Source organism: Brassica napus, chromosome C3 (genome assembly GCF_020379485.1).
Source record: "Brassica napus cultivar Da-Ae chromosome C3, Da-Ae, whole genome shotgun sequence".
NCBI classification, from domain to species: domain Eukaryota; kingdom Viridiplantae; phylum Streptophyta; class Magnoliopsida; order Brassicales; family Brassicaceae; genus Brassica; species Brassica napus.
Genome location: NC_063446.1, coordinates 26,227,037 through 26,249,749, shown reverse-complemented (window position 1 = coordinate 26,249,749; position 22,713 = coordinate 26,227,037). Strand labels below are relative to the sequence as shown.

General features: G+C 37.9%; 3 protein-coding genes across 3 annotated transcripts; 2 read left to right on the top strand and 1 right to left on the bottom strand.

Moving 5' to 3' along the window:
- Window positions 1–2,021: 2,021 nt before the first annotated feature.
- On the top strand, window positions 2,022–4,657 carry LOC106400399 (xyloglucan endotransglucosylase/hydrolase protein 2). The gene is made up of 4 exons (XM_013840764.3): window positions 2,022–2,659; window positions 3,340–3,440; window positions 3,533–3,726; window positions 4,154–4,657. The coding sequence occupies exons 1-4, from the start codon at window positions 2,476–2,478 to the stop codon at window positions 4,548–4,550; spliced, it is 876 nt and encodes a 291-aa protein (XP_013696218.1). The 5' UTR covers window positions 2,022–2,475; the 3' UTR covers window positions 4,551–4,657.
- Window positions 4,658–12,847: 8,190 nt separating this feature from the next.
- Window positions 12,848–14,309, top strand: LOC106399834 (S-locus-specific glycoprotein). Its single transcript, XM_013840285.3, has one exon. It carries the CDS (start codon window positions 12,884–12,886, stop codon window positions 14,216–14,218), a length of 1,335 nt encoding a protein of 444 aa, XP_013695739.1. The 5' UTR covers window positions 12,848–12,883; the 3' UTR covers window positions 14,219–14,309.
- Window positions 14,310–14,373: 64 nt separating this feature from the next.
- LOC106401173 (spliceosome-associated protein 130 A-like) lies at window positions 14,374–21,599 on the bottom strand. Its single transcript, XM_013841634.3, has 15 exons — window positions 21,285–21,599; window positions 20,852–20,962; window positions 20,636–20,712; window positions 20,464–20,547; window positions 20,113–20,200; window positions 19,863–20,005; window positions 17,883–19,752; window positions 16,976–17,283; window positions 16,590–16,890; window positions 16,360–16,515; window positions 16,116–16,260; window positions 15,872–15,948; window positions 15,439–15,575; window positions 15,170–15,278; window positions 14,374–15,004 (listed from the first exon to the last, which is right to left on the bottom strand). The coding sequence occupies exons 1-15, from the start codon at window positions 21,480–21,482 to the stop codon at window positions 14,804–14,806; spliced, it is 4,005 nt and encodes a 1,334-aa protein (XP_013697088.1). The 5' UTR covers window positions 21,483–21,599; the 3' UTR covers window positions 14,374–14,803.
- Window positions 21,600–22,713: the final 1,114 nt, after the last annotated feature.

The following is a 22,713-nucleotide window of genomic DNA, read 5'->3' as shown; positions in this document are numbered from 1 at the left end:
TAATCCCAAAACTAACATTTCCTTAACCAAATTAAACATAAATTAAAACTATTTTTAAAAAGTTTAATGGAAAAAGATAAAAAAAAAATAAGGTAATCCCATAATGTTTTAGAAAGGAAAAAAATGTAAAAACAATTTAAAAAAAAAGAACACACGACACAAATCAAAAATATTTCGTAACCTAATTGCATTTGGTTTCTAAAATCTTCCAAAACTATTTTTTCAAAATCCTCTAAGGTAGAACTTGATTCCACTAACAGTAGCCTACCCCCTTTATCATCAGCCAAAAAATTCATCATGTGCTTATACTAAATTCTCAAACACCACATATTGTATAGATATGCATCATAGAACAAGAGTTTTTGAAAATCATAAGACAAACTATGGAGAAATCATAGATTGATGAAGAAGAAAAGTCAAAATCGTTTTTTTTTATATCTTGACAAAGAAAATCGACCGGGACACGTTTTAGGAAATTAGAATATTTTTAGAATATTTTCTTAACTGAAACTTCTTTAATTTTCGGAAAAATGGTTTTTTATCCGTAGAAGACACCTTCTACACTGTGTAGGACCCTGACAAAAATTCTGAATACAATTTCTACTTTTTGTAGACGTTTGTGTTATGTTTAGATTTCGCATACCCGGAATTTTAGAATACTTTATAAAAATAGAAACTCCATTCAAAAGAAAGTAGCGATCTTTACAATTAGTAAAATTCGCATTCTCCATATTTAGAATTTTAATCATTTTTAGATTGTTTCTTCTAAAAAAGTAGATGAACTTATTTATTCTGAAATTCGTTTTCTACTAACTCATTTTTCGTAGAAGACGAATTCTACTTTTAGTGGAACATAATTTTAAAATTTTATTTATCAATTTTTTTAACCAAAAAAAATGTGTTTGTGTATATATGTGTTTTATTAATTGTTTATATTTTTAATATTTTTTGGATTTATAAAATTATTTATTTCATTAAATTTCAGAAATGAAAAGGATAAAAAAGAGAATAAATGGACAAATATGGTTTTATACCATAAGGACAACTATGTTGTTTTTTTGTTCCGTTTTGACAATTTTTTCTTCTTTTTATTAACATCCCGTTAGCCATAATATAATTTGTTAGTTTCCCATCCCATCGTGTCAAGGTGTCAAGCGCACAGACACCTCAAAAAAAAATTCTTGTCCAGTTTTGTGTGAAATTGTTATATCCTTGGAGAACTTTTGGTTTGTCAAATTTTAGTTCTCCCTATTGTCATTATAAAAATTCAATACTCATTCATTTTTATAAACTAATATTATAAGTTATAAAAATTCAAATTCATGTTGATAATCAATGTATTAAATTATGTTATTTTGTTTCATAGTTTTATTTATGAAATATAGATTTTGGATCATATATTTTCTATAGTAATAAACAAATTAATAAACTTGGATTTGAAATTAAACATTTACTGTATTTGAACTGAAAAAATATCAGTGACACTGAAAAGAAAATCAGTGGCACTGAAAAGAAATTCAGTGGCACTGAAAAAATTATAAACAATCACGACTCATAAAACACCAACAAAATAATAATAATAATAATAATAATAATAGCTTTCTTCAAAAAAAAAATAACAATAGCCTAGGTGTGTTTAATCCGGTAAAAGCTAACCATTTAAAACCAACCGGTCCAAAATAAAGAAAATATTTTAGATTTGGTAGTACCGAATACACCGAATAGATGTTATTGTTAACAAACCGCAGTATAGATAGTAGGGATTTATGGTTTATTGTATTGACCGATCCAACCGAATAAACCAAAAAATCGATTAATTAATATATTAGTATAGTCATATATAAATTTATAATAATTTATATTTGGATCAATATTTCTAATAAGAATCAAAGAAATTGGCTATAGTATTAGCCATTAAAATCATAAATATATAAGATAAACGTAATTATGATATTATCAGTAGATATTGTTAGCATAAATTGTTAATATCTATTTATTAATTAAATATTCAAAATATCATGATATTATATATTAACAATATCATGATAATTAAACTAATAAATTGTATTAAAATCATGGATAAGTTGACAAATTTATATATCATGTCTAACAAATATGAATATTTTCAAACATAATATTAAATAGATTAGATCATTTTATATAAAACACATATAATCTTGTCATTAAAAATAATAAAATTTTGAACTGAAATAAATTCGGCACTTTTAAAGTGCTGCTAAAAATCTAGTTATATATTAGAATTCATACTTATCAATAAATATTTGCTTAGTCTAAAAAGTAATAGTATCAGAGTGTCATTGACCAAAATATTATTTACCTAATTAAATATTTGTTGACCAAAATAATTTTTTTGACAATTCAGGCTTCTAATTAACCCCTTACAATAACCCCAAATATAAAAAGGGGGGGAGGTGTCTACTCCGTAAGAAACATACTCAAAACATAAAATTTCAAATGAATAAGAGAGAATATATGTTTTCAGTTTTAGATTTTGTTTTAGTACTGTTCTTGATCGCTACCGTTGATGCCCAGGTTCCTGGAGGTGGAGGGTTCGATGAAAACTATGTTGTTACGTGGGGAAATGTCTTGAAACTCAACCAAGGGAGAGAAGTCCAGCTCTCCATGGACAAAACTGCAGGTTGATTAATTGATTTTTTCATTTTTAATAACGCCGCGGTAAAAGGATGTGGGTGCATATGTATTGATTTCGGTAGATATTCTATATAAGGCACAATGTCGTCGATTTCAATTCAAACTTAATCTTCTAACATTTTCTAAAATTAATATAATTGAGGTTTATATTTATCTCTTTTAAAATATTACAACACACATATATCGATATAGACTAAGAAAATGATAATTTGTCATCTTTGTGGATTCAAATTATCAAGATGCATGTTAATGACAATAGAACTGAAACAATGAAGAAAAACTTACATTTTAAATTACAACAAGTATGAAAAGTCCTTCCAAATTTTTCTTTTTTTGATTTGCATATCTCCTGGTTTCAGAGTTTATAGTTTTTTTTTTCTTTTTCTCACTTTCATACATTTTAGATAATTTTAAAAACTGATTGTTTAGCTTATAATGCAAGAATTTGTCCTCATGATGTTATTTTGTATATCTAGTTCTTGGATATTTGAACTGATCATCATGTTTAAGCAAAATGTTAAGATTTTATGGTTTATGATGCAAGCTTTGGGGTTATATAGGTTTGGGATTTTCCAATTTAAATAGTTTACGTTGTTAAACTAGCTAGTATTGTAAGTGTGAATATAATTAACTATGATTTAGTATCTGAATTTATAATACAAACAGGTGCTGCTTTTGAGTCTAAACACAAATTCGGATCAGGATTCTTTCAAATGAGAATCAAGTTGCCTCCAAAAGATTCTGCTGGAGTTGTGACAGCTTTTTATGTACGTTCACGTTTTAGCTTCTTCATTACGTACATTGAACTTTCAACATAGTGAATATGTTTCTTTATACATTTTGTGTATTTTGGTTTCAGTTGACTTCGAAGGGAGATACCCACGACGAGGTAGACTTCGAGTTCCTGGGGAATAGAGATGGAAAACCGATACAAATTCAAACAAATGTCTTCAACAATGGTCAAGGAAATAGAGAACAAAAGTTTGTTCTTTGGTTCGATCCATCCACAGATTTCCACACTTATGGGATTCTCTGGAATCCTTATCAAATTGTGTATGTTTTTCTCTCTCTCTCTCTCTCCCTTTGTTCTATTTATATTTGTTTAATTTTTACACACAATTATCTAATGTGTGTCCAACCTTTCTGAATAGAAGAAACTTGAATACATACACGACTAAATTTCAATATACTCAATCACGAAAGAGTACGACATCTTTTCTTTTAAAGCTTACTAACAAGAACATGAAGCAAATAAATTGAAAATTAATTAGCGAATATTAGACTTTGTTTTGAACAGTTCTACAATATTGCTAAGTTTAAACCGTTTACCTATACATACAATGGAAAATTTGTTTTGTTTTTTCTAACATAGACGTTCCACCAACAACTTGAAACATCTAGCAATACAATTCACGTTTATATTTTCAATCACCATGATGATTTCATAATATACATTTTTTTGTTTCTCCTGATATGCTAGGTTTTACGTGGACAAAATTCCAATACGAATATTCAAAAATAACAAAAAATATGGCGTAGGATATCCATCAAAGCCGATGACAGTGATTGCTAGTCTGTGGAACGGTGAGGGATGGGCAACAGACGGTGGTAAGGCCAAAATTAATTGGTCATATGCTCCTTTTAAAGCCAATTTTCAAAGTTTTTCTGATTCTGGTTGTCACGCGGATGGTGGGAACATTAACGCGGAAGCATGTGGTTCAACAACCTACTACTGGAATACGATCCAATATAGTAGGTTAAGTGCAAATGAAACTACGGCATTCAAGAATGTGAGAGCGAAGTACGTGACATACGATTATTGTTCTGATAAGCGTAGGTTTCCTGTTCCTCCTACGGAATGTCGATTGAATCAGTGATGGGTATCTGAAAAAGATTATTAAAAAAAAGTATCAGACTAGTGCTTGCTATCTAATATATCTTTAGAATTTAAAATAATTTTCAATAAAAATGATATTACTAGTAATTATACATATTTATATTACATAGACAACTCATATATTCTTGATCTTAGTGAAGTCCTTAGACGTGTAACGCTTTATTCTTGCCAAAAGCCATATAAAAATTCACTTGTAACGTTTTATTCTTGCCAAGAACGTATCAAAATTCACTCCTACTCTAGAATATGGGGATCCCCTAGAATATGCAATGTTTAACCAGTTTTTTTTTTTGCTAAGAATGCTAATATCATATTAATTATTGTTATTACAACATGTGTAATCTAATGTCTACCCTAGAATGGTAAAAAAAGTTTAAAAAACAAGCTAGAGTAAAGGGAGGTAATAAACACAGATGATTAAGTGACCCAAGAGACATAAGGGAGCGGAAATGCTTCCTATATCTATAGGCAATGATCGTGTCCAGCACTTCTCAGTAGATGAGGCGAGCGATTTCATATGTGGTAGACCGTTCAATTATCTGCTAGTTTCCTTAGGATTGAGGGACAGACCGTTGAAGAAGTTCGGATCCAGGAGAGCAGCTTGTTCCAGTTGTGTAAAAGTCGGGTTAGAGGGTTAAGTCGAGAGAGTGAAAGGCACTAACTTCTTGGCAGTAATCACAGGTGAGCAGAAAATGGTCCCTAGTCTCAGAATCTGTGGAGCAGGAGCAACAAAGAGGGTGAAAGTTGGATGCCCTATAACAGGCAAGGCGCAGTCTGGTCATAGACGATCAGCATTTGCACCCACATTGGGAATGAATGTTTTGGAACTGATCCTTTGAACCAGACAGTATCAGCCCACTGCTTTTGCTGTTCCCTTGGTCTTAAATCTTCTCACGTGGGAGCTCCCACTGTTTTTGCTGTTCCCTTGGTCTTAAAGCTTCCCACGTGGGAGCTGGGGAGAGTGTTTTTTTTTTTTTTTGACGTCGAAAGACCATTCTATTACTCAAACTTGAGGTGGTCTGGGTACCCAGACCGGAATAGAACAACCAATAAAATGTAACTATCTATGGAAGGATCTAACAGTTTTAGCTAAAAAGTCTGAAATCTGATTGCGCGCTCGTGGAACATGAATAATGTTGAAATCCGGAAAGCATATCCGTAGCGTCTCTATCATTTCCAATTCCGTTGCAAAGGATCTGGGGAGAGTGTAGTAGACATACTTTAACTAGTAAAATGATGACTATTATATCTGGTAAATAGTGCACAACAATATATTATTCTATAAATTATTACGTTTAGATATACTTTCTAGAGGTCTTTTTTCACATTGACATACTTCCAACATGAGGCATACTTCTGATTGATGGAATGATAAAAACACCCTGCTCTGAACAAAACCTAAAACCAACTAGAATCCCTAAATCCACGATATCTTATCCCCTACGTTTTGTACGCCACCCTTCTAGAAAACTCTAAAATCCACAATGTCGTCGAAATTTTCCTCGCTGGAAAACATCTCAGCAGACACATCCCATTAAAGCTTGGCTCGTTAATCAACTTGCGATGTCTCAACCTCCACGATAATGAGCTTTCCGGTTCGATTCCGTCTCGCCTCTTCAAAGCGACGGCGCGTCACAGTCTCTTCCTCTACAAAACCAATCTCACTCCTCTCTTCCTTCCTCGATATGTACACTTCCAAGAATTCAAAACTTCCAAGGCTTCAAAACTTCATGCCTCTCTTCTACCGTCCGAGAACTCAGATCAATATCCAGTACACTGAATCTCTCATCTAACCCACAACCATCCCAGAAAAAAATTTGTCTACTCTAACCTCTGACTACATCCACTTCTAACTTGAGCCATGGCCATAACTGTCTTAAGGGGCACCAACTCACCAACTTACTATCCAAAAATCTTTCATCTAACCCACAACCAACATATTCCTATCCAACCAAACCCAACACACATGACTGGTGTCTATACATCCATTGACCACATAACCAATTCACTTACTCTAAACCCTGACCACAAAATGTCAACCTCTGACCTACTAGTCACTGCCCACAAGAATTCTTGACCATAACTCTTCATGTTGCTGCTGCCCCTGAGGAAGAGAACAAGGAAGGGTTATGGTCAGTGTTTACACTTTTGCAATATTGTGTGGTCAGTGCATATATGTTATGTGGTTAGAGGTTATTAGGTGATGGACATTTTAGAGAGAAGAAGGATTATGGTCAGTGTTCACACTTTTACAATATCACTCTCAATTTTACGATAGTTCTTTACGGAGATGAAAATATAAACAACGACGAAGAACTGGTTCATGAGGAAGAGAACAGAAAAGCTTCGTGGGGTAGAAATCAAAATACTTGTCTTTAACTTTCCTTCAGTCCACGCAAACACTGACCACATAACATCTACATCTGACCACACATTGTTTGACCCCAACACTCTACACGAGTCCTTGAACACAATCCAACGGTTATTACTGAAACCAAAAACAAAATAAACCTACCAAAAGTTAATTACAACCACAAACTTTAATCTAACAGTCCCCATCAATGCACCCTACACAATAAATCTACCAATTAATTGTAATAAAACAGTCTAACTAATGTTTACCTTTTACGACATATATAAGTCACTTTTACATCAAGGGCATTTTGAGAACATAAAATCAAAAAGCTAGTCACAAAGTACAGCTCAAGTGGAAAGTATGTTAGGATGTAAAGACAATAAGGCAAAGTACGTCAAAACATTAATTTCTCATTATTATATTTATGGACACAGTATAGTATATTACAACACTCTTCCTTCTCTATTGATATGCATAGGGTGTTTTACATTATTCCGTTAAAAAATAGTATAATATAGTTTGTCAGATAACTCGTTCTCTCCCAAGCACGGAGTTCGAGGCCGCCGCTCAGCAAGCTCCTCCACCAAAATGAAGACTTCACTCCGGCACATGTAAGGCCCCAACCCGACTGCCTAAGCCGCGGTCGATACCTCACGTCGCTCGGTCCACACACTGACCGAACCTCACAATTTTTTGCCCTTTATCTATATTATCGCCCATAGGCGAGGGCTAACTTAGACCTTAGCTTAAGACTACCTTAGTCATTCCCTAGCTTAGATCATTTCAAGTCATACGCAGCGGATATTCTCTACTTAACCATTGGTCTACAACCAATATATTACTTGTCTGGTCGAATCACCTCAGCTAATGGTTATTACACTCAACTACCAGCTAGCTCCAAGGTTGATCCTGAACCCAAATCAAGTCATACAAATCCGAGATTTCATTCCCCTAACCATTCTATCTAGATCTATGCAACATTGCTAGATCATACCTTTGCCACATCCACAGAGCTTGTTAGCTCATTGTCCCAGCTGACTTAGTTGTTTAGCTAGCTCATCCAGCTAGCTGAGCTGAACCACTTCACTTGAGGTTCCATCTACTCTCTTCCAGATGATAGAGCTGTGAGGTAGCTTCGACCAGCTCCCCGTCTACTCGTACAGTTCTCTTAGACCTGCATAAACTCTTCCCTTGGGTACATAGTTATTCAACCAACCATCCCCACATACCAAGTAACCTTTGGGAAGTTTTAGGTGCATTTCTGGCCACTTCCAAAAGTGCTCCAAAAATTAATTAAAATTTATGGAAACTCATGATAAATTCTAACTAAGAGATTTCCATAATCGGAATCCAATGAATCGACCATATCATATGGATCCCGATCATGATCAGTCCGGCCAATGCCATGGACATCATTCCTGAACCGGCCAAGGCCATGGTCCAGTGCTATCAAGTCTCAAGCGTATGCTCCCCTGGAGCCAAGTCCTCTCATGGACTAATAATGCCCATCAGATCCTAAGTCAATCAACCAACCACCCTACATGACTCAGAACTGATGAGTCTTCATACTTACCTAACCGGCCATGGAACCATGTCCCAATGAACCCGATCAATCTTGCTCTTACAACCGGTGCATCCTTTGATCAATCAGATCAGACACCTTGATCCATCACCTGTGGATCAGGTCGTCCATCCTTGCCCAAGATCAGATCACACACGGTCTTCCTTGAATAAATACACCAGCTCAATACTTGTGGTCCATGCCAACAAGTACTAGCCTTACTCATCTCCTTTGCTTGTTGTTGGTTCCAAACGAATTGGACTTTGCACTCCACATGGTTCCTCTAATACTAGGACCCCCATGTGTCTCCTCAATGAGCCGGATCAATGATTCACATCATGATCAGTCCCAACATCAATCCATAATCCATCATGGATAACTATCCAATGAATATCATCTAACCACCATCCTACATTGATGAGTTAGATCAACTAAGATCTGCCCCTTTCCTCAAGATCCTGGATCCTTAGTTTACATCACAATATATGGTCTTCAAGGGGAGTGCCATACTTGGCCTTAACCACACCACAAGAGACAGAAACATGAACTGGAAAGTAATTATAAAATCGGTTACCTTATACATGATCTGAATATATCATGTGCCTTCTTTATCATGAACGGCCATGATCATCCAAGCCACGCCTTTATCAAGCCCTTATCATATACTTCCAGTATTGATAAGATCCATTCATGGGTCGCACCCATCATCCCTTCCATGGAACTCCCATGAAACCACTTTCTACACTGCATCCACCTTTGAGGCTGTTCATGCCATTGAGAGTGAAGTCCGACCTTCTCCCTTCTTTCCTGGATATTTGCGTGTGTTCCCAAGACACAGAGGAAGCCTAGGACGTGTTCATCCATGATCAAACACCACCCAAGGGTCGTGCATCACTTCCCTCTTTGTTGCCCATGGAACTGCTTTTCCACACACATCTGCCTTCAAGGCTGTCTCAGCCATTGGAAGTGGGATCCGGCCTCCTATCTTCTTCCCTGACCATTTGCGTGTATTTTCAGGCCCTGGAGGATGCTTTGGGTGTTAATAACACAAATCAAAACCAATCAAAGGGTCGTTCATAACTTTCCCTTTGATCTCTCCCAAAACTGCCTCTTTATGGCCTTCAAACTATTCTTGAGGTTGGATGTTAAATCCGACCAACTCTCTGTGTTTTCTTTGATTTTCTTTGTGTTTCAGGGTGTATGAGGAAGCCCTGGAGTGCCTGCAAAGGCACAGACTTGCCTGCCTTTTATAGAAGAAGGGGCAGTTACCTTTCCAAAGGTTTCACCCTTTCGGTATCATTTTTGGCCAACGATTCAATCAATGGTCCAGATCACACTCATTCGCCTATGGCAGTTACCAGACGTCCTGGAACTGTCAAACCACTCCTGGACATGTCCAAAACCAGTCTACACGGATTGCCCATGCTTCTGGCTCAATCCCAAGAGCCCACCAGCCCATCGTCACACACGGGTCGCCCACATGGCCCGGCCACTGTCCGGACCCGGCCCAACTGCCCAAGACTTGAACACTCAGTTCAGCTAAGTTGAGCTGATCTCCAGCTGTCCCAGCTGACTAAGCTAGTAGTCCAGCTGCTGGAGCTGACCTACACTTCAGTGAGCTACACCGAGCTGCACTACACTTCACCTAGCTGGTCGAGCTTGCTTACCGCATCGCCCAGCTGTTATACACTACGTCTAGCTTGCTTCCTTTATCTTGTCCAATCCTTCTAAGTCCCTTAGTCTATTTCCAGACCTAAACTTAGTTTTCCCATGATCCATTATGATCATTCACTTCATCGAGCTTCACTCGGACCTCGTCCAGCTACCGGCTCGCTTGTCCAGCTCCTTTGAGCTTGCCTCTGCCTTATTTTGGTTAAGTTCCAGCTATCTAATTCCCTTAACCACGTTTTGGAACATGACATGCTTGTCTTTAGGTCGTATGACCTGGCTGGTGCGTCTCCTCGCACCATGGTCCATCCAGACGATCCTACCTAGGATCGGGGATGCTACAGCACAGCTCCTCCTTCTCGTAATCTCGAGCATCTTCCGTCGATGTCGCACACCATCCCGAAGGTCTCTCTTTCATCTTCTCCAATGGATATCCCTGTAGCTGGCGCATCTGTTCCTCCTTGCTTGCCCCCTAAACCACCAGATGCAGACCTTGACATGATGCTTCCGGTGGATCCGCCAGACCCTCCAGTTCCCCCGGACCCTCCTTCGCTGCCGGCTCTCTGGGTTTTTCACCGCCAGATCTTAACACTCTGCACCACCTTTCTCCATTACAGTGAAGAGAAAGGTCTCCAACTCCTTGAGAACTGCTCAGCTACATGGAATTTCAAGTCTAAATCCAAGAAATTAAGGGCTTTCTCGAGGAACCTAGAAGCCTATGTTCTCAGTCCAGAAAACCCACACATCAGCTCCAGCTTGATGGGATCCGATGACCAGCGGTTCAGACCCAGTTCCGTTAAAGCTTATTGGCTCCGGCACGGTAATGTCGGTGTCCAAAGCTTTGACTTAACCAAAGCCTACGCATTATCACTAAATCTCGTTCAGCTTACGTTTCTTGTGTGGTATGATGTCTTCAGTGGTACTTTAATGGTGCTTGTCCATCGTCTTGCTTCAGTCGACAGGGTTCACATAGCCCAAAGCAGTGATGGTGTGCTTAAATTTGTTCAATGGTTTGTTCAACTATCACAGGCCATTCGAGTCTACACAGTCTTTGCTCCATTTCTCATGAATATTAGTGTCAAATCTAGGCAAAGAAGGTATTTCCCAACCTCTCGTAGCTACGGTTCTCATCGTCGAATGGTTTTATCAGTTACATTCTTGTTCGTTGAAGTAAAGGAGAGTCCCCCAGGCCACGATCTAGAAGCTCCGGTCCATGGATCCCTGGGTCATTGCTACATTGGTTTTCCCCTACTCGCAAAGGCTACCGCGATACGATCGGCCCTTTGCTTGGAGCTAACCCTAGAGTTCCCAAAACTCAAGGCTTTCTCCGACAATTCAACGCTCATCAGAGCTATCTCCAGCAACCTCGAGTCTAAAGAAGTCAACGGAATTGTCTCCAACATCCGTTCGATCTTCTCTGGATTTGCATCAATCGGTTTCTCTCATCTCCCCGATCAAAGAACTCGATTGTTGATACTTTAGCCAAAAAAGCTCTTCATATTTTCTCTTCCGTGTAATGGACTCCTGAGTTTGGGCCATGTTTTGGGTCAATTCTCTATTTTTATTATTAATTAAATTTTTGTGACAGAAAAAAATATATAGTTTGTCAGATTCACATCCTGTCAACCGCATATACACCTGCGAGGAAAAGAAAATCTTGTCCAGTTTTGTGTGAAGTTTTCACATCCTATAGTTGGTTTGTCAATTTTGGTTCTCCATATTGTCATTATACAAATTCATTACCCATTACTTTAATTAACTTGAGCGTATTTCAGACATATGTAAAAGTCCTGATTAATCTCCAAAAAAAGGTGAAGCCCACGTATGGATTATTCAAATAGAATGTAGTAGTGTGTTTTTGAACCCATATTACTTAACAACCCAAAACTCTTCTGCCACCAGAGTAACATTGAGTGGTTTCACTACCCCTTATTAAAAAGTTGAAGTTGCTTTCACTAGCTAAAATAAAAATATATATGGTGATTATGTACCCATTCCAATACATACCCAACTACACGTAAAAGTTTTCATGATAATAATTTTCCAATGATATAGATGCACTCAATCATGAGAAGAAGTGAAATAAATTTTTCCACCAATCTTTTTCTCCAAATTTATTTTTTTGAATATGAAGAAGTTCAGGACCGAATCCTCTAATCTCTTCAAGCTCAAAACTATATCATGTTTGTCTCAGAAGTCACTCGAGTTAGTGACCTCTGACACAATGGTTATGATTCTTTCAAACTGAGCTAATGACCTCTTGTCTTCTCAAGACTTTATTTTTCTTGGCTTTGTTCTTGACATTGATGCTTTATAAAAATTTTGCCTTTTTTCTATTTCCATTTTATATTATTTCGTTGGACGTTGCAGTTTTAAGTCAAACTGAAGGAAACAACATATGATATGTTATGTCATTTGGTCCAAAAACACATGTTATGTTACGTTGCATGAGAAATCAATTTCACGTGGTAAGGTTACTGACCAATGACAATAGTTTGTTAAAATGAGTTAATGAATGGCTGGAAAGTCATAGAATGTGGAAATAAAAAATTTCTTGTCTGCTGGAAAGTATATAATATCTACAATTAAGACATAAACCATGCAAATTAAAATCAAACCATCCTCATTAGGTTTGCAAATCTAATAAAGACATAAAGTCCATATGTAACAATTTTTTCTATAAATAACGGGCGAGAATGCATAGAAAATTAAAGTGGTGAAGAGAGAGATGAGAGGTGTAATACCAAACTATCATCACTCTTACACCTTTATCTTTTTCGTTATATTGGTTCTGTTTCCTCATGTGTTCTCGACCAATACTTTGTCACCTAACGAAAATCTTACAATATCAAGCAACAAAACCCTTGTGTCTCCCGGTGATGTCTTCGAGCTTGGCTTCTTCAAAACCACCACAAGAAACTCTCCAGATGGTACTGATCGTTGGTATCTCGGTATTTGGTACAAGACAACCTCTGGTCATAGAACATATGTTTGGGTTGCCAACAGAGACAACGCTCTTCACAACTCCATGGGGACACTCAAAATCTCTCACGCTAGCCTCGTCCTCCTTGACCATTCTAATACTCCTGTATGGTCAACGAACTTTACGGGAGTTGCGCATTTACCAGTTACGGCAGAGCTTCTCGCTAACGGCAACTTCGTGCTTAGAGACTCCAAAACCAACGACCTAGACCGGTTCATATGGCAGAGCTTTGATTATCCGGTGGATACTTTGCTCCCGGAGATGAAACTTGGTCGGAACCTCATCGGTTCAGAAAACGAAAAAATCCTCACATCTTGGAAAAGCCCTACTGATCCATCAAGTGGAGATTATTCGTTCATACTCGAAACCGAAGGGTTTTTACATGAGTTTTATCTACTGAAGAATGAGTTCAAAGTGTACCGAACCGGTCCTTGGAACGGAGTCCGGTTTAACGGCATACCAAAAATGCAAAACTGGAGCTACATTGATAACAGTTTCATAGATAACAACGAGGAAGTCGCGTACAGTTTCCAAGTCAACAACAACCACAACATCCACACAAGATTTAGAATGAGTTCCACAGGGTACTTACAAGTAATCACATGGACTAAGACAGTACCGCAACGTAACATGTTTTGGTCGTTCCCGGAAGATACATGCGATCTGTACAAAGTTTGTGGTCCTTACGCTTACTGTGACATGCACACGTCGCCTACGTGTAACTGTATCAAAGGCTTCGTTCCCAAGAATGCTGGAAGATGGGATTTGAGAGATATGTCAGGTGGTTGTGTCAGGAGCTCGAAGCTAAGCTGTGGAGAGGGAGATAGGTTTCTGCGGATGAGTCAGATGAAGCTACCGGAGACAAGCGAAGCGGTTGTGGACAAGAGGATCGGGTTGAAGGAATGCAGGGAGAAGTGTGTTAGAGATTGTAACTGTACCGGGTATGCGAATATGGATATCATGAATGGTGGGTCGGGATGTGTGATGTGGACCGGAGAGCTCGATGATATGCGGAAGTACAATGCTGGAGGTCAAGATCTTTATGTCAAGGTAGCAGCTGCTAGTCTTGTCCCCTCGTAGACATGTATCCAATAATATGCGAGATTTTTAAAAATATTTGTATCGATTGAAAGTATCTAAAAATAAATAATATGAAACCCTTATTATTATCCATGTTTTATATAAACTAAACGTTTATTCACTCAATAATTTTATGTTATCATATCACATTTATATTAGAGCAATGAAAAATATATATATTGGGTTTTATGTATATACACAATGATACCGAGTCCTCTGCATTTAAAAAACATCTCAACTCTGTACATAGGAAAGTATGATCCTCTACAAAATGTCTGAGAGAGAGAAAGAGAACACATCTCAAGGATTAGTCGTTAAGACTCACTGCTCTCAAGAACACAAGGCAGCTCCTAAGACACTGGATAGTTTTCCAACTAACTCTTTGCATCCTATAAGCAATAATGTTGACAAGCTTGTAAGAATTCGCAGTTCACCACTTTTTACTACCACTTAGTTTTATAAATTCCATAGGCAGTTTCCAGCTGCTAAGAATTTGGACTCAGTTACGCACCACATCGAATCACTGAAGTCATGGAACTGGCGTGCTTTAGAATGCATGCTTGCAGTAGAAAGAGGGCTGATGTCCTAGTGCAGAGCGTAATGGACACGCTCGAGCAATTGTACAACTTGGTGCAGCATGAGAGGCGGAGAAGTACATTGTTTTGAACTTGCTTTTAATGAGCTTGGTGATGGCTGAGGTGTAGATAAAACTGACTCCTGCTGTCTATTTGTAAGCTCCAAGAACTGAGCAAGCATGTCACCGTCCAAAATCTTTGTCGCTTGGGACTGCAAACATTGTGAAAACAAATTATGTTTCATATTACTAATAATGGATACGAGATGATTCTTAGCAATATCTTCTACATATGTCCACGTCTACTCGCCCAATGCAGCCACTGAAGTGTGAATTCAAATCTTAGAAACACTAGAACTGCTTTTTGGTTCACTTACCGGACTCTCTCGACCTCGGAACTCCTTGTGATCATTACCAAGAACAGGAGCAGTCAGCGGATGAACCACAAGCTTTGCTTGGACGGCTTCTAGGAGCTCATATTCCTCCCTACAGAAACTTGTGGTCAGTCACTCAATTTCTGGTGCAAGCTTAACGGCAACTAAGTATAAAACAAGACCGTAAAGCTTCTACTTGGTGGAAAAAGGCCGTGAGAATGTATATTTTGCAAACACTAGTAATATATAGTCAATATATATTAAAATCATACCTTGAAATAGGAGCAAAGACGAATATACTTCCTAATAGTGTGCCAGCTATGATAGTATCATCAGCTGCTTCAGTGCTTTTACTAAGACCATAACTTCGCAGCACATCATCAGCTGGAAGTTTGTAAATGTTGCCACCCTGTTCACAATGTAGAGAGAGAGAGAGAGAGAGATATCATATTGAGAACAGAGATTGAACTTGCACCAACTTAAGCTCAAGGAATTGTTAGACATGGACCAATGCGCCAAGCAGTCGTTTTCTATAACCAAAGACTATAACATACTTATCTAAAGAAGATAAACAACATAAGATTAAGCTTTGTTATAATAACAGCACAAAACTACGTGAACAGAAAGCAATTCAGATAGAAGCACTAACTTTTCAAGTTATGGTAGTGGTTCAGTGAAATACTCACTGCAAAGTTTAGGATTTACCTTTTTGATAGCCATGGCCACCTCACCCATGTGATAAGCACAGTTCAGATTCAGGTTGGATTCCGGATTTGAATACTCTGCATCATCACAACGAGGTATTTTCAGTTCGCAAAATCTTCTAAGTCACATAACAAAGCCTCTATTAAGAGTATTTTCAAATCACAAGTTGCTCCATAGCATTTAGAAGAATCCTAAGAATAATCAGTGAAGACTAGATAATCAGCAAAGGTAAAGTGTTTCGTACCAAAGTCTGAATGGTCTTTGCAAGACAGGATAGCTATACTCCCCTTGCGATCAGATACAGCAACAGAATTGGCATCCATTAGAAAGCAATCAGCAACTAACCGCTGCGCTGGATCACAATATACTTGGTGAAGTTTCTTCACATCCTTCAATAGCATGAAAAAAAAAGAATATCAAATATTAACAGCCATTTAAGTAGGCAAACAAAGAAAAGAACGTATAAGAAAGGGACAAGATGCACAAACCTCATGGTAAGAATAAAACAGAACACCATCACGGCAATCCCCAACGACGATTCTAGTCAAGTACGTGCGCAGAGATGTTATCATGAAACGTGTCCTCCCCACCGCAAACCTCTTCATTTTATCAGGACGATCGTTCGGGAAACCGCATACATAGAACTATCGAAAAGCAGCAGATTAGCACGCTAAACAAGTGGCAAACAAAACTATATATTATCAAAAGTTAAGCTTACAGCATTGCCAGCAGACGCCAGGAAGAAACGATCAAGGTACGGACAGATCGCAAGTACCATACCCGGCCAAGTGGTTGCAGCTGCCAATTTTAAATGCCACGCTTCAGCTTCGTCAAGTTTGATATCATCATCGTAGCTGTTATCATCTGGACTGCTGCAGAGACTACTGCTTGATAGTTGTTCATCACGAAAAGGCGATGTACGTTGGGAAGTTGAACCGTCTTTTGAACAGATTGTCATCGAACCACTATCCGAGTTTTGAGTGTGTGCTAAGCAGAGAATGAGTATTCGCCCTTTTGTACTGTAAAATAAGCATTCAAAGGTATACACACAATCACTCAATGGTCAAATTAAAAAGTGGCTTAAAGAACTAGATTTTTTCAAACCTTTCTGCTTCACCGCTGGGTAGTATAGCAGGACCAGATGACAAACTCGTCCCAACCACAAGGACTTGCTCATTTCCCACGCGTACAAGCTCCATCGATTTTCCAGTTTCTCCAGGTTTGAGCTTGTAGGATGACAGCACTGATCCACTGAGCGGGTCCAAGCAGCATATATCAGACGTACCAGCATCACACAGATCAGTTCTCATCACAATCAATAGTTTGCTTTCACTATGGTAGATAACCTTTCGCGGAGTGCCTCCAAGGTGAAACTTTTGCGCATTAAGCCGTTTGCTATGCACCATCTCCACCTACAAACCAAGCTAATACGTCAGGCAACAACCATAGACGGATCAAAAATAATAGCTCCAACTGAATCCTACAAATGTCTATCGTGAATAAAACTAATAAACTATAGAAAGAACTAACTATTTTTTTGTTTGTTGCTAATAATATTTCAAGCAGACTACATCAGAAAATTAAACATTGACTGATAGAATTAGCTAGGCCTAGGTTAGTTCGGTAGGTTTTCTTAAAAACTTCGGTTTTCGGTTCAGTTGGGCAATCGGTTACCAAAACATACCAAAAACCCGAACCAAACTAACCAAGTACAGAACTGACCGAATTTATCCAAAATTTCAACAAAATTAAACAAAAATCTAACCAAAATCAAAACTTTGACAGGATTTTCACAAACTTTGATAAGATTTTCAAAAACTGAATACCAAACTTTATTTCGAGTTAGTTCGATAAGATTTATGTTAAACCGAACTTACCGAAAACCAAACTACCCGAACCGAGTAATAACTGAACTAACCAAATTTGCAGGCCTAGAATTAGCATATCGTTGTCCAAAGCACAGCGCAATAGTCAGTCTGGAACTAAAATTTGTAAAATAGAATATACTTACCAGATGTAAAGAGTTCTCTGCAACAAAAAGAATGCCTTGAGGGCATTCAGACGAGCATACAGGAGTTGCATGAGTAGAAGCTTGGAACGAGATGGAAGTGTAGGAAAGGCTCTGTCGAGCTGTGTGTAACAACCACGGCCTGTCACTAAGAGCTATGATATCTGAATCTAGTGAATCACTGAACGGAACCAGAAAAACAGGTGTGATGCCGATACGTCGTGTGGCAATTAACACAAGGTTGATGGGTAAATTCTCTCTTTCACCCACAACAATGTCCATCTCTTCTTTATTCAACCCGGATGAATGTGAAAAGGAAGGCCACTCAAAACGAAGTAGCATCCCATTCCTTAACCCAGAAAGGACATAGATTTGATCAACTAACACGAGTCTTACATCCTGAGGAATACATCCACGAATAGCCGTTCCCATTGTATTCGTTAGCGATACCATCCCAGAGGCAAGGACTCTAAGACCACCACCGTCATCTTCTGAGAAGGAGAGGACCTCAACAGAAGGCTTATGTGTGCCGATCAAAAACGTATAGCCTCGCTCCATACCAGAAGGAATTGCAGCTTTGCATCTCTTCTTCCCAGTAGATTTTTGAGGAATTGAGATGCAGGAGACTTCGTACTGCAACTCCACCCGTTGAATTTCGTAGATTTCGCAGCAGTGAGATGATACTGATCTGACCCCAAGAACAGAGAGGAAACAAGGGTTAGACGTAGACACAACTATCAGATTTTCAGCAACCGCCCCCAAGCTGATACTGACGTTTTCTGGAAACCAAGAGGAGACAAACGGTGAAGAACCATCCATGTTGGCCATGCACAGCCTTACTGCATCTTGGTGAATCTGCACCAACAAACCATCGGCAACAAGCCCACATGCCAAGGTGCAGACATCAGGCTGGAAACCAACCGAATCAGTGACATCTTTAAAACTTAATCCAACTGATAAAACCCTAGTCTCCTCAACAAAAGACAGAACAAGAAATGAATGGTACACATCAGGAAGCTTCATTTTAACAGTCCAAGTACCAGTTATTCCTTGATAAACAGGCGCGGTTTTCAGAAGCTTTTCTACATTAACGCCGCTGCGAATAATCCTTAAAGAGCCTTCAGGCGTTACGCCACAGCAAGCAAACATTTGGTCTCGTTTCTCGTTCTGGTCATCCACAACCGAGAAATCCAAGATCGGAGCAATGTTTTGAATGGAACTCATCCAATGTAACTTCTCTTTTCCCAATTTGAAAACCGTTCCATCCGCCATTTCGGCAAACGTGGCCAGGAACCCACCTTCCACCCATAATATTTCTTTGCACGGTAAGCCTTTGTACAAACACTCTGATATATTAATCTTGACACCATCATCGTCATATACGAGTCCAAACACGAAAAATTCACCATCATCTAAGCAAATAATCATCCGAGGATTATAGTTATGATCCGGTTCCCAAGTCCATGAAGAGACATGCTTAGAGCTCAACTTTCCAATCTCGCTTTCAGTATCTATGAACATTGGATCCCAATCGCTGAGCTTTAACAACGCAGATGCAGCAACGTTAGAAAGACCCTCATCGTCTCCATCTTGTACTCTACACGACTCTTCAACAAAATGTTCTTCCACTAATGAAGCAGGAGGAACAAGATCTAAGGATGTCCTAACCAAACAGCAAGGGTTTTGAGGATCTCTGAGATCCATTAAGAGAGCGTCACCAATTCTTAACAGAAAGGCGAATCCAGAGGAGTGAGGAACTTCAACAATACTATGTGCCAGAGGCCCAGCTTCAACATACTCTGATATTAAACATATGGATTCCTCTTTGATGTTCCATCTAAATAAAACCAATTCATTCAGGAGAGATCCTTTCCTATGCAATCAGAAAAAAATACTGAGGTCAGCAACTCTTGGGTCACAGACTCTTATGGAGAAAGCGCAATAACTAAAAACAAAGCTTTTTGAATTGCGAGGATTACATACCTATTAGAAACAATGGCAAGAACAGGATCATAACTCTTGGATTCATTAAAACCTTTGGAAATGAAACACATGCTCCAAATAGTACCAGATAATTCTTCTACAGAGCTAGTCTTTCCTCCGTCTTCAGAAGGATAGAAAATCCTCTAAAAGTTTTTTTCAAAAATATTGTATCACTCATGAGTCATGCCATGGTTAAAAGGATCAAATGAAGTTCCAAGATGCTCCCCAAGTTGGTGACAGAAACCAATACCTCGTGAATAATATCAGCCATAGACGATGTAGAGAGGGAAAATAGAGCGAAGCGATCATGATATGCACTGACAGCAAGAAAGAGACCACTGCAAAATGCATAATAGGACTCAATATTACTCGTTGCTATTTAAAATATATAAAATTTTATGTTCAACAATCAACATTAAGGAGTGGCTTAGAAAAGTGAACACTCCAACGAATTCAATTTTCTTGAAGAACCAATAGTGAGCACTTCAGCACTAGGCAAAATATACAAAAGAGATACAGCTAGTAACGATCCATAGGCATCAGCAGAGTCGTGTAAGTAACAAAACCATGGTTAAATAGAAACCGGCATGAAAAAACTTGCCTAGAATCTACAGTGAGCATTCTTCCAAGTTGAGTCGTCGAGTTGCCTGGACTAGAAAGTTGAACATGTTGTATGGGAGAGAACCTACACCAAATGGCAGAAAAAAAATGAGTAAGATGACAATGACATGATGTCTTCTTAGAGGAAAAACAAAGAGACAAGAAGAAGAAACCTGTGCATTTCATTGCTAAATGAGAGAAAAGAGAGCTTTCCAGAATCAGAAAGAACAGCCAAAAGGTCTTTTCCCATCTGAAAAAGATAACAAGATGAGTGACGAATCAAAACCAAAGCTAGCTTGTTACCTATTTGAAAAAAATCTTTGCACAAGTGAAACTCCTGATCACTAAAATAAACTATTCCCTGTCTAGATGTAAGAGATGCTGCTTACCTTACTCCGAGGTATAACAGCCAAATCCTTAATAGTTCCAAATGCATTCTGTTCACACACCGATTCAACAATCCCGTCTTCACCTATAACCACCAGCTCTAGGCAGGTCTCCTGATGTGAGGAAAAGAAAACAACATTCTAGTTACTGATTTTAATATAGCATTACACCCAAATTGCTCAAGACACAGAGACAGAGAATAATCCTGGATCCATGATGCCTAAGGCTTTAACTTATCCTAAATGCAAAAACATACAACTTTGTAACCTCAACACAGAAACCCAGTAAGAAGTTAAAACAAGTGGAGATTGAGGCATATCAAACTTCACAGAATCTCAATCCCTAAAAAGAGAAACATTTAAAGGAACGATTTTTCCAGATAAGTAAATCAGAATCCAAATCCTAAAAGTAGAGATAAGAGGAAGAAGGAGACACCTTTCCGAAAACGACGTCGCGGGAGGAAGGAGAGCGGAAGTAGCCATAAGCAACCTGGAGGACGACGCTGGGAGGGAGGACGCACTTAGCGAGGTAATGATCACCGGCGGAGGGAGGGGGAGGAGGAGTGGGAGCCGCAGTGGCGGCGGAAGATGATTGAGATTGAGCGGAAGATTCATCCTCCGGAGCTGCCATCATCAATCAAATCAAACACAAAAGGAAACGGCAAGGGACGTGCTTTGCTTGTTTAACTTTCTCTCTCTCTCTCTCTCTCTGGGGAGAGGAGATCTTTATCAGTGACCCTAACAAAATTCCCTGAGATAATTTTTTTTAGTTTATTCTTACAAAATTAGCAATGAATAAAATAACTAAAATAAATTTTATTAAAATTTTTATTCTAGATTTAACTAATTTATACTTATAGAATTAAGGATAGAGTTTTGGGATATAATTTTAAATTTTAAATTTTTAAAAAATAAAAAATAAATTTTAAAAATTTTAAAATAAAAAAAAGCTTTTCAATCATTTTTTTACTTAAAAATTATTTTTGTGACAAAAAATTAAAATAAAAAAACTATTTGAGAGAATTGTCCATAAAACTACCGTTCAGATTAATCATAATATTTTTCAGTGACTCTAATTTGTATTTTTCATGATATTTTCATATGTTCAGTTATCAAATTAATTATTTAATTTCGGTCAATAGAATTTGTCTACATCAAATTAATCATATATTTAGCCATAATAGTAAAGTTATTTAAATTTGTTTGATTTGGTAATTGGTACTCAATAAACCATCATTTTATATATAGAATATGATTTGGATATTAAAATGTAATTTGAAGTATTTTCAAAATAAATTATTAATTATAAAATTTATGATAATTTATCTAACCACAATCTATTATTATTAATTTAAATAACATTTAACATTTAGTGTTATTATTTGGAATTTAAACTGTTTTGTAAGTAAATTATTAAAACCAAATCTAAACTATATTAAATATTAAATATTGCAAGAAACAAATAAACCAGTTTTAAAAAATAAAAAACATTAGAAGAGACGACCAAAACGGTTCCGTGTTCGTTGCAGAATGTTCCGGTTGGTTGGGTTCAGTGTGAGTTTGCGATGGATTGGGCAAGCCGAGGTGAGAGCATGGGAGCTTCATGGATTGTAAAAGATGAGAAAGGTAAAGTTTTGGAGCATAGTAGGCGTGCATTTGTGGAGGTGGGATCATTGATAGAGGCTAAATTGCAATTGTGGTTTATGGGTTCTGGAAAGTATGAGAAGTTTGAAGAAAAGAAAGGTTAGGTTTGTCTCATCTTTTGGGGACCTGATAGAAGCAATTGAAAAACCTTCCTTCTGGCCTGCTTTGCAGTTTGAGGTGGGAGAGATCAAGAGAGAGCTGCAGGCGTTTGAAGCGTGGGA

What these genes read in the sequence shown, in the direction of transcription:
- LOC106400399 (XM_013840764.3), top strand. Translation starts at nt 2,476, where the DNA reads ATGAATAAGAGAGAATATATGTTTTCAGTTTTAGATTTTGTTTTAGTA. An exon ending in GAGTTGTGACAGCTTTTTAT is followed by an intron (nt 3,441 to 3,532) that starts GTACGTTCACGT and finishes TTTTGGTTTCAG; the next exon opens with TTGACTTCGAAGGGAGATAC. An exon ending in TGGAATCCTTATCAAATTGT is followed by an intron (nt 3,727 to 4,153) that starts GTATGTTTTTCT and finishes CTGATATGCTAG; the next exon opens with GTTTTACGTGGACAAAATTC.
- LOC106401173 (XM_013841634.3), bottom strand. Translation starts at nt 21,482, where the DNA reads ATGATGGCAGCTCCGGAGGATGAATCTTCCGCTCAATCTCAATCATCT. An exon ending in CCCAGCGGTGAAGCAGAAAG is followed by an intron (nt 16,891 to 16,975) that starts GTTTGAAAAAAT and finishes CTTATTTTACAG; the next exon opens with TACAAAAGGGCGAATACTCA. An exon ending in TCCGAGGTCGAGAGAGTCCG is followed by an intron (nt 15,005 to 15,169) that starts GTAAGTGAACCA and finishes CAATGTTTGCAG; the next exon opens with TCCCAAGCGACAAAGATTTT.
- LOC106399834 (XM_013840285.3), top strand. Translation starts at nt 12,884, where the DNA reads ATGAGAGGTGTAATACCAAACTATCATCACTCTTACACCTTTATCTTT.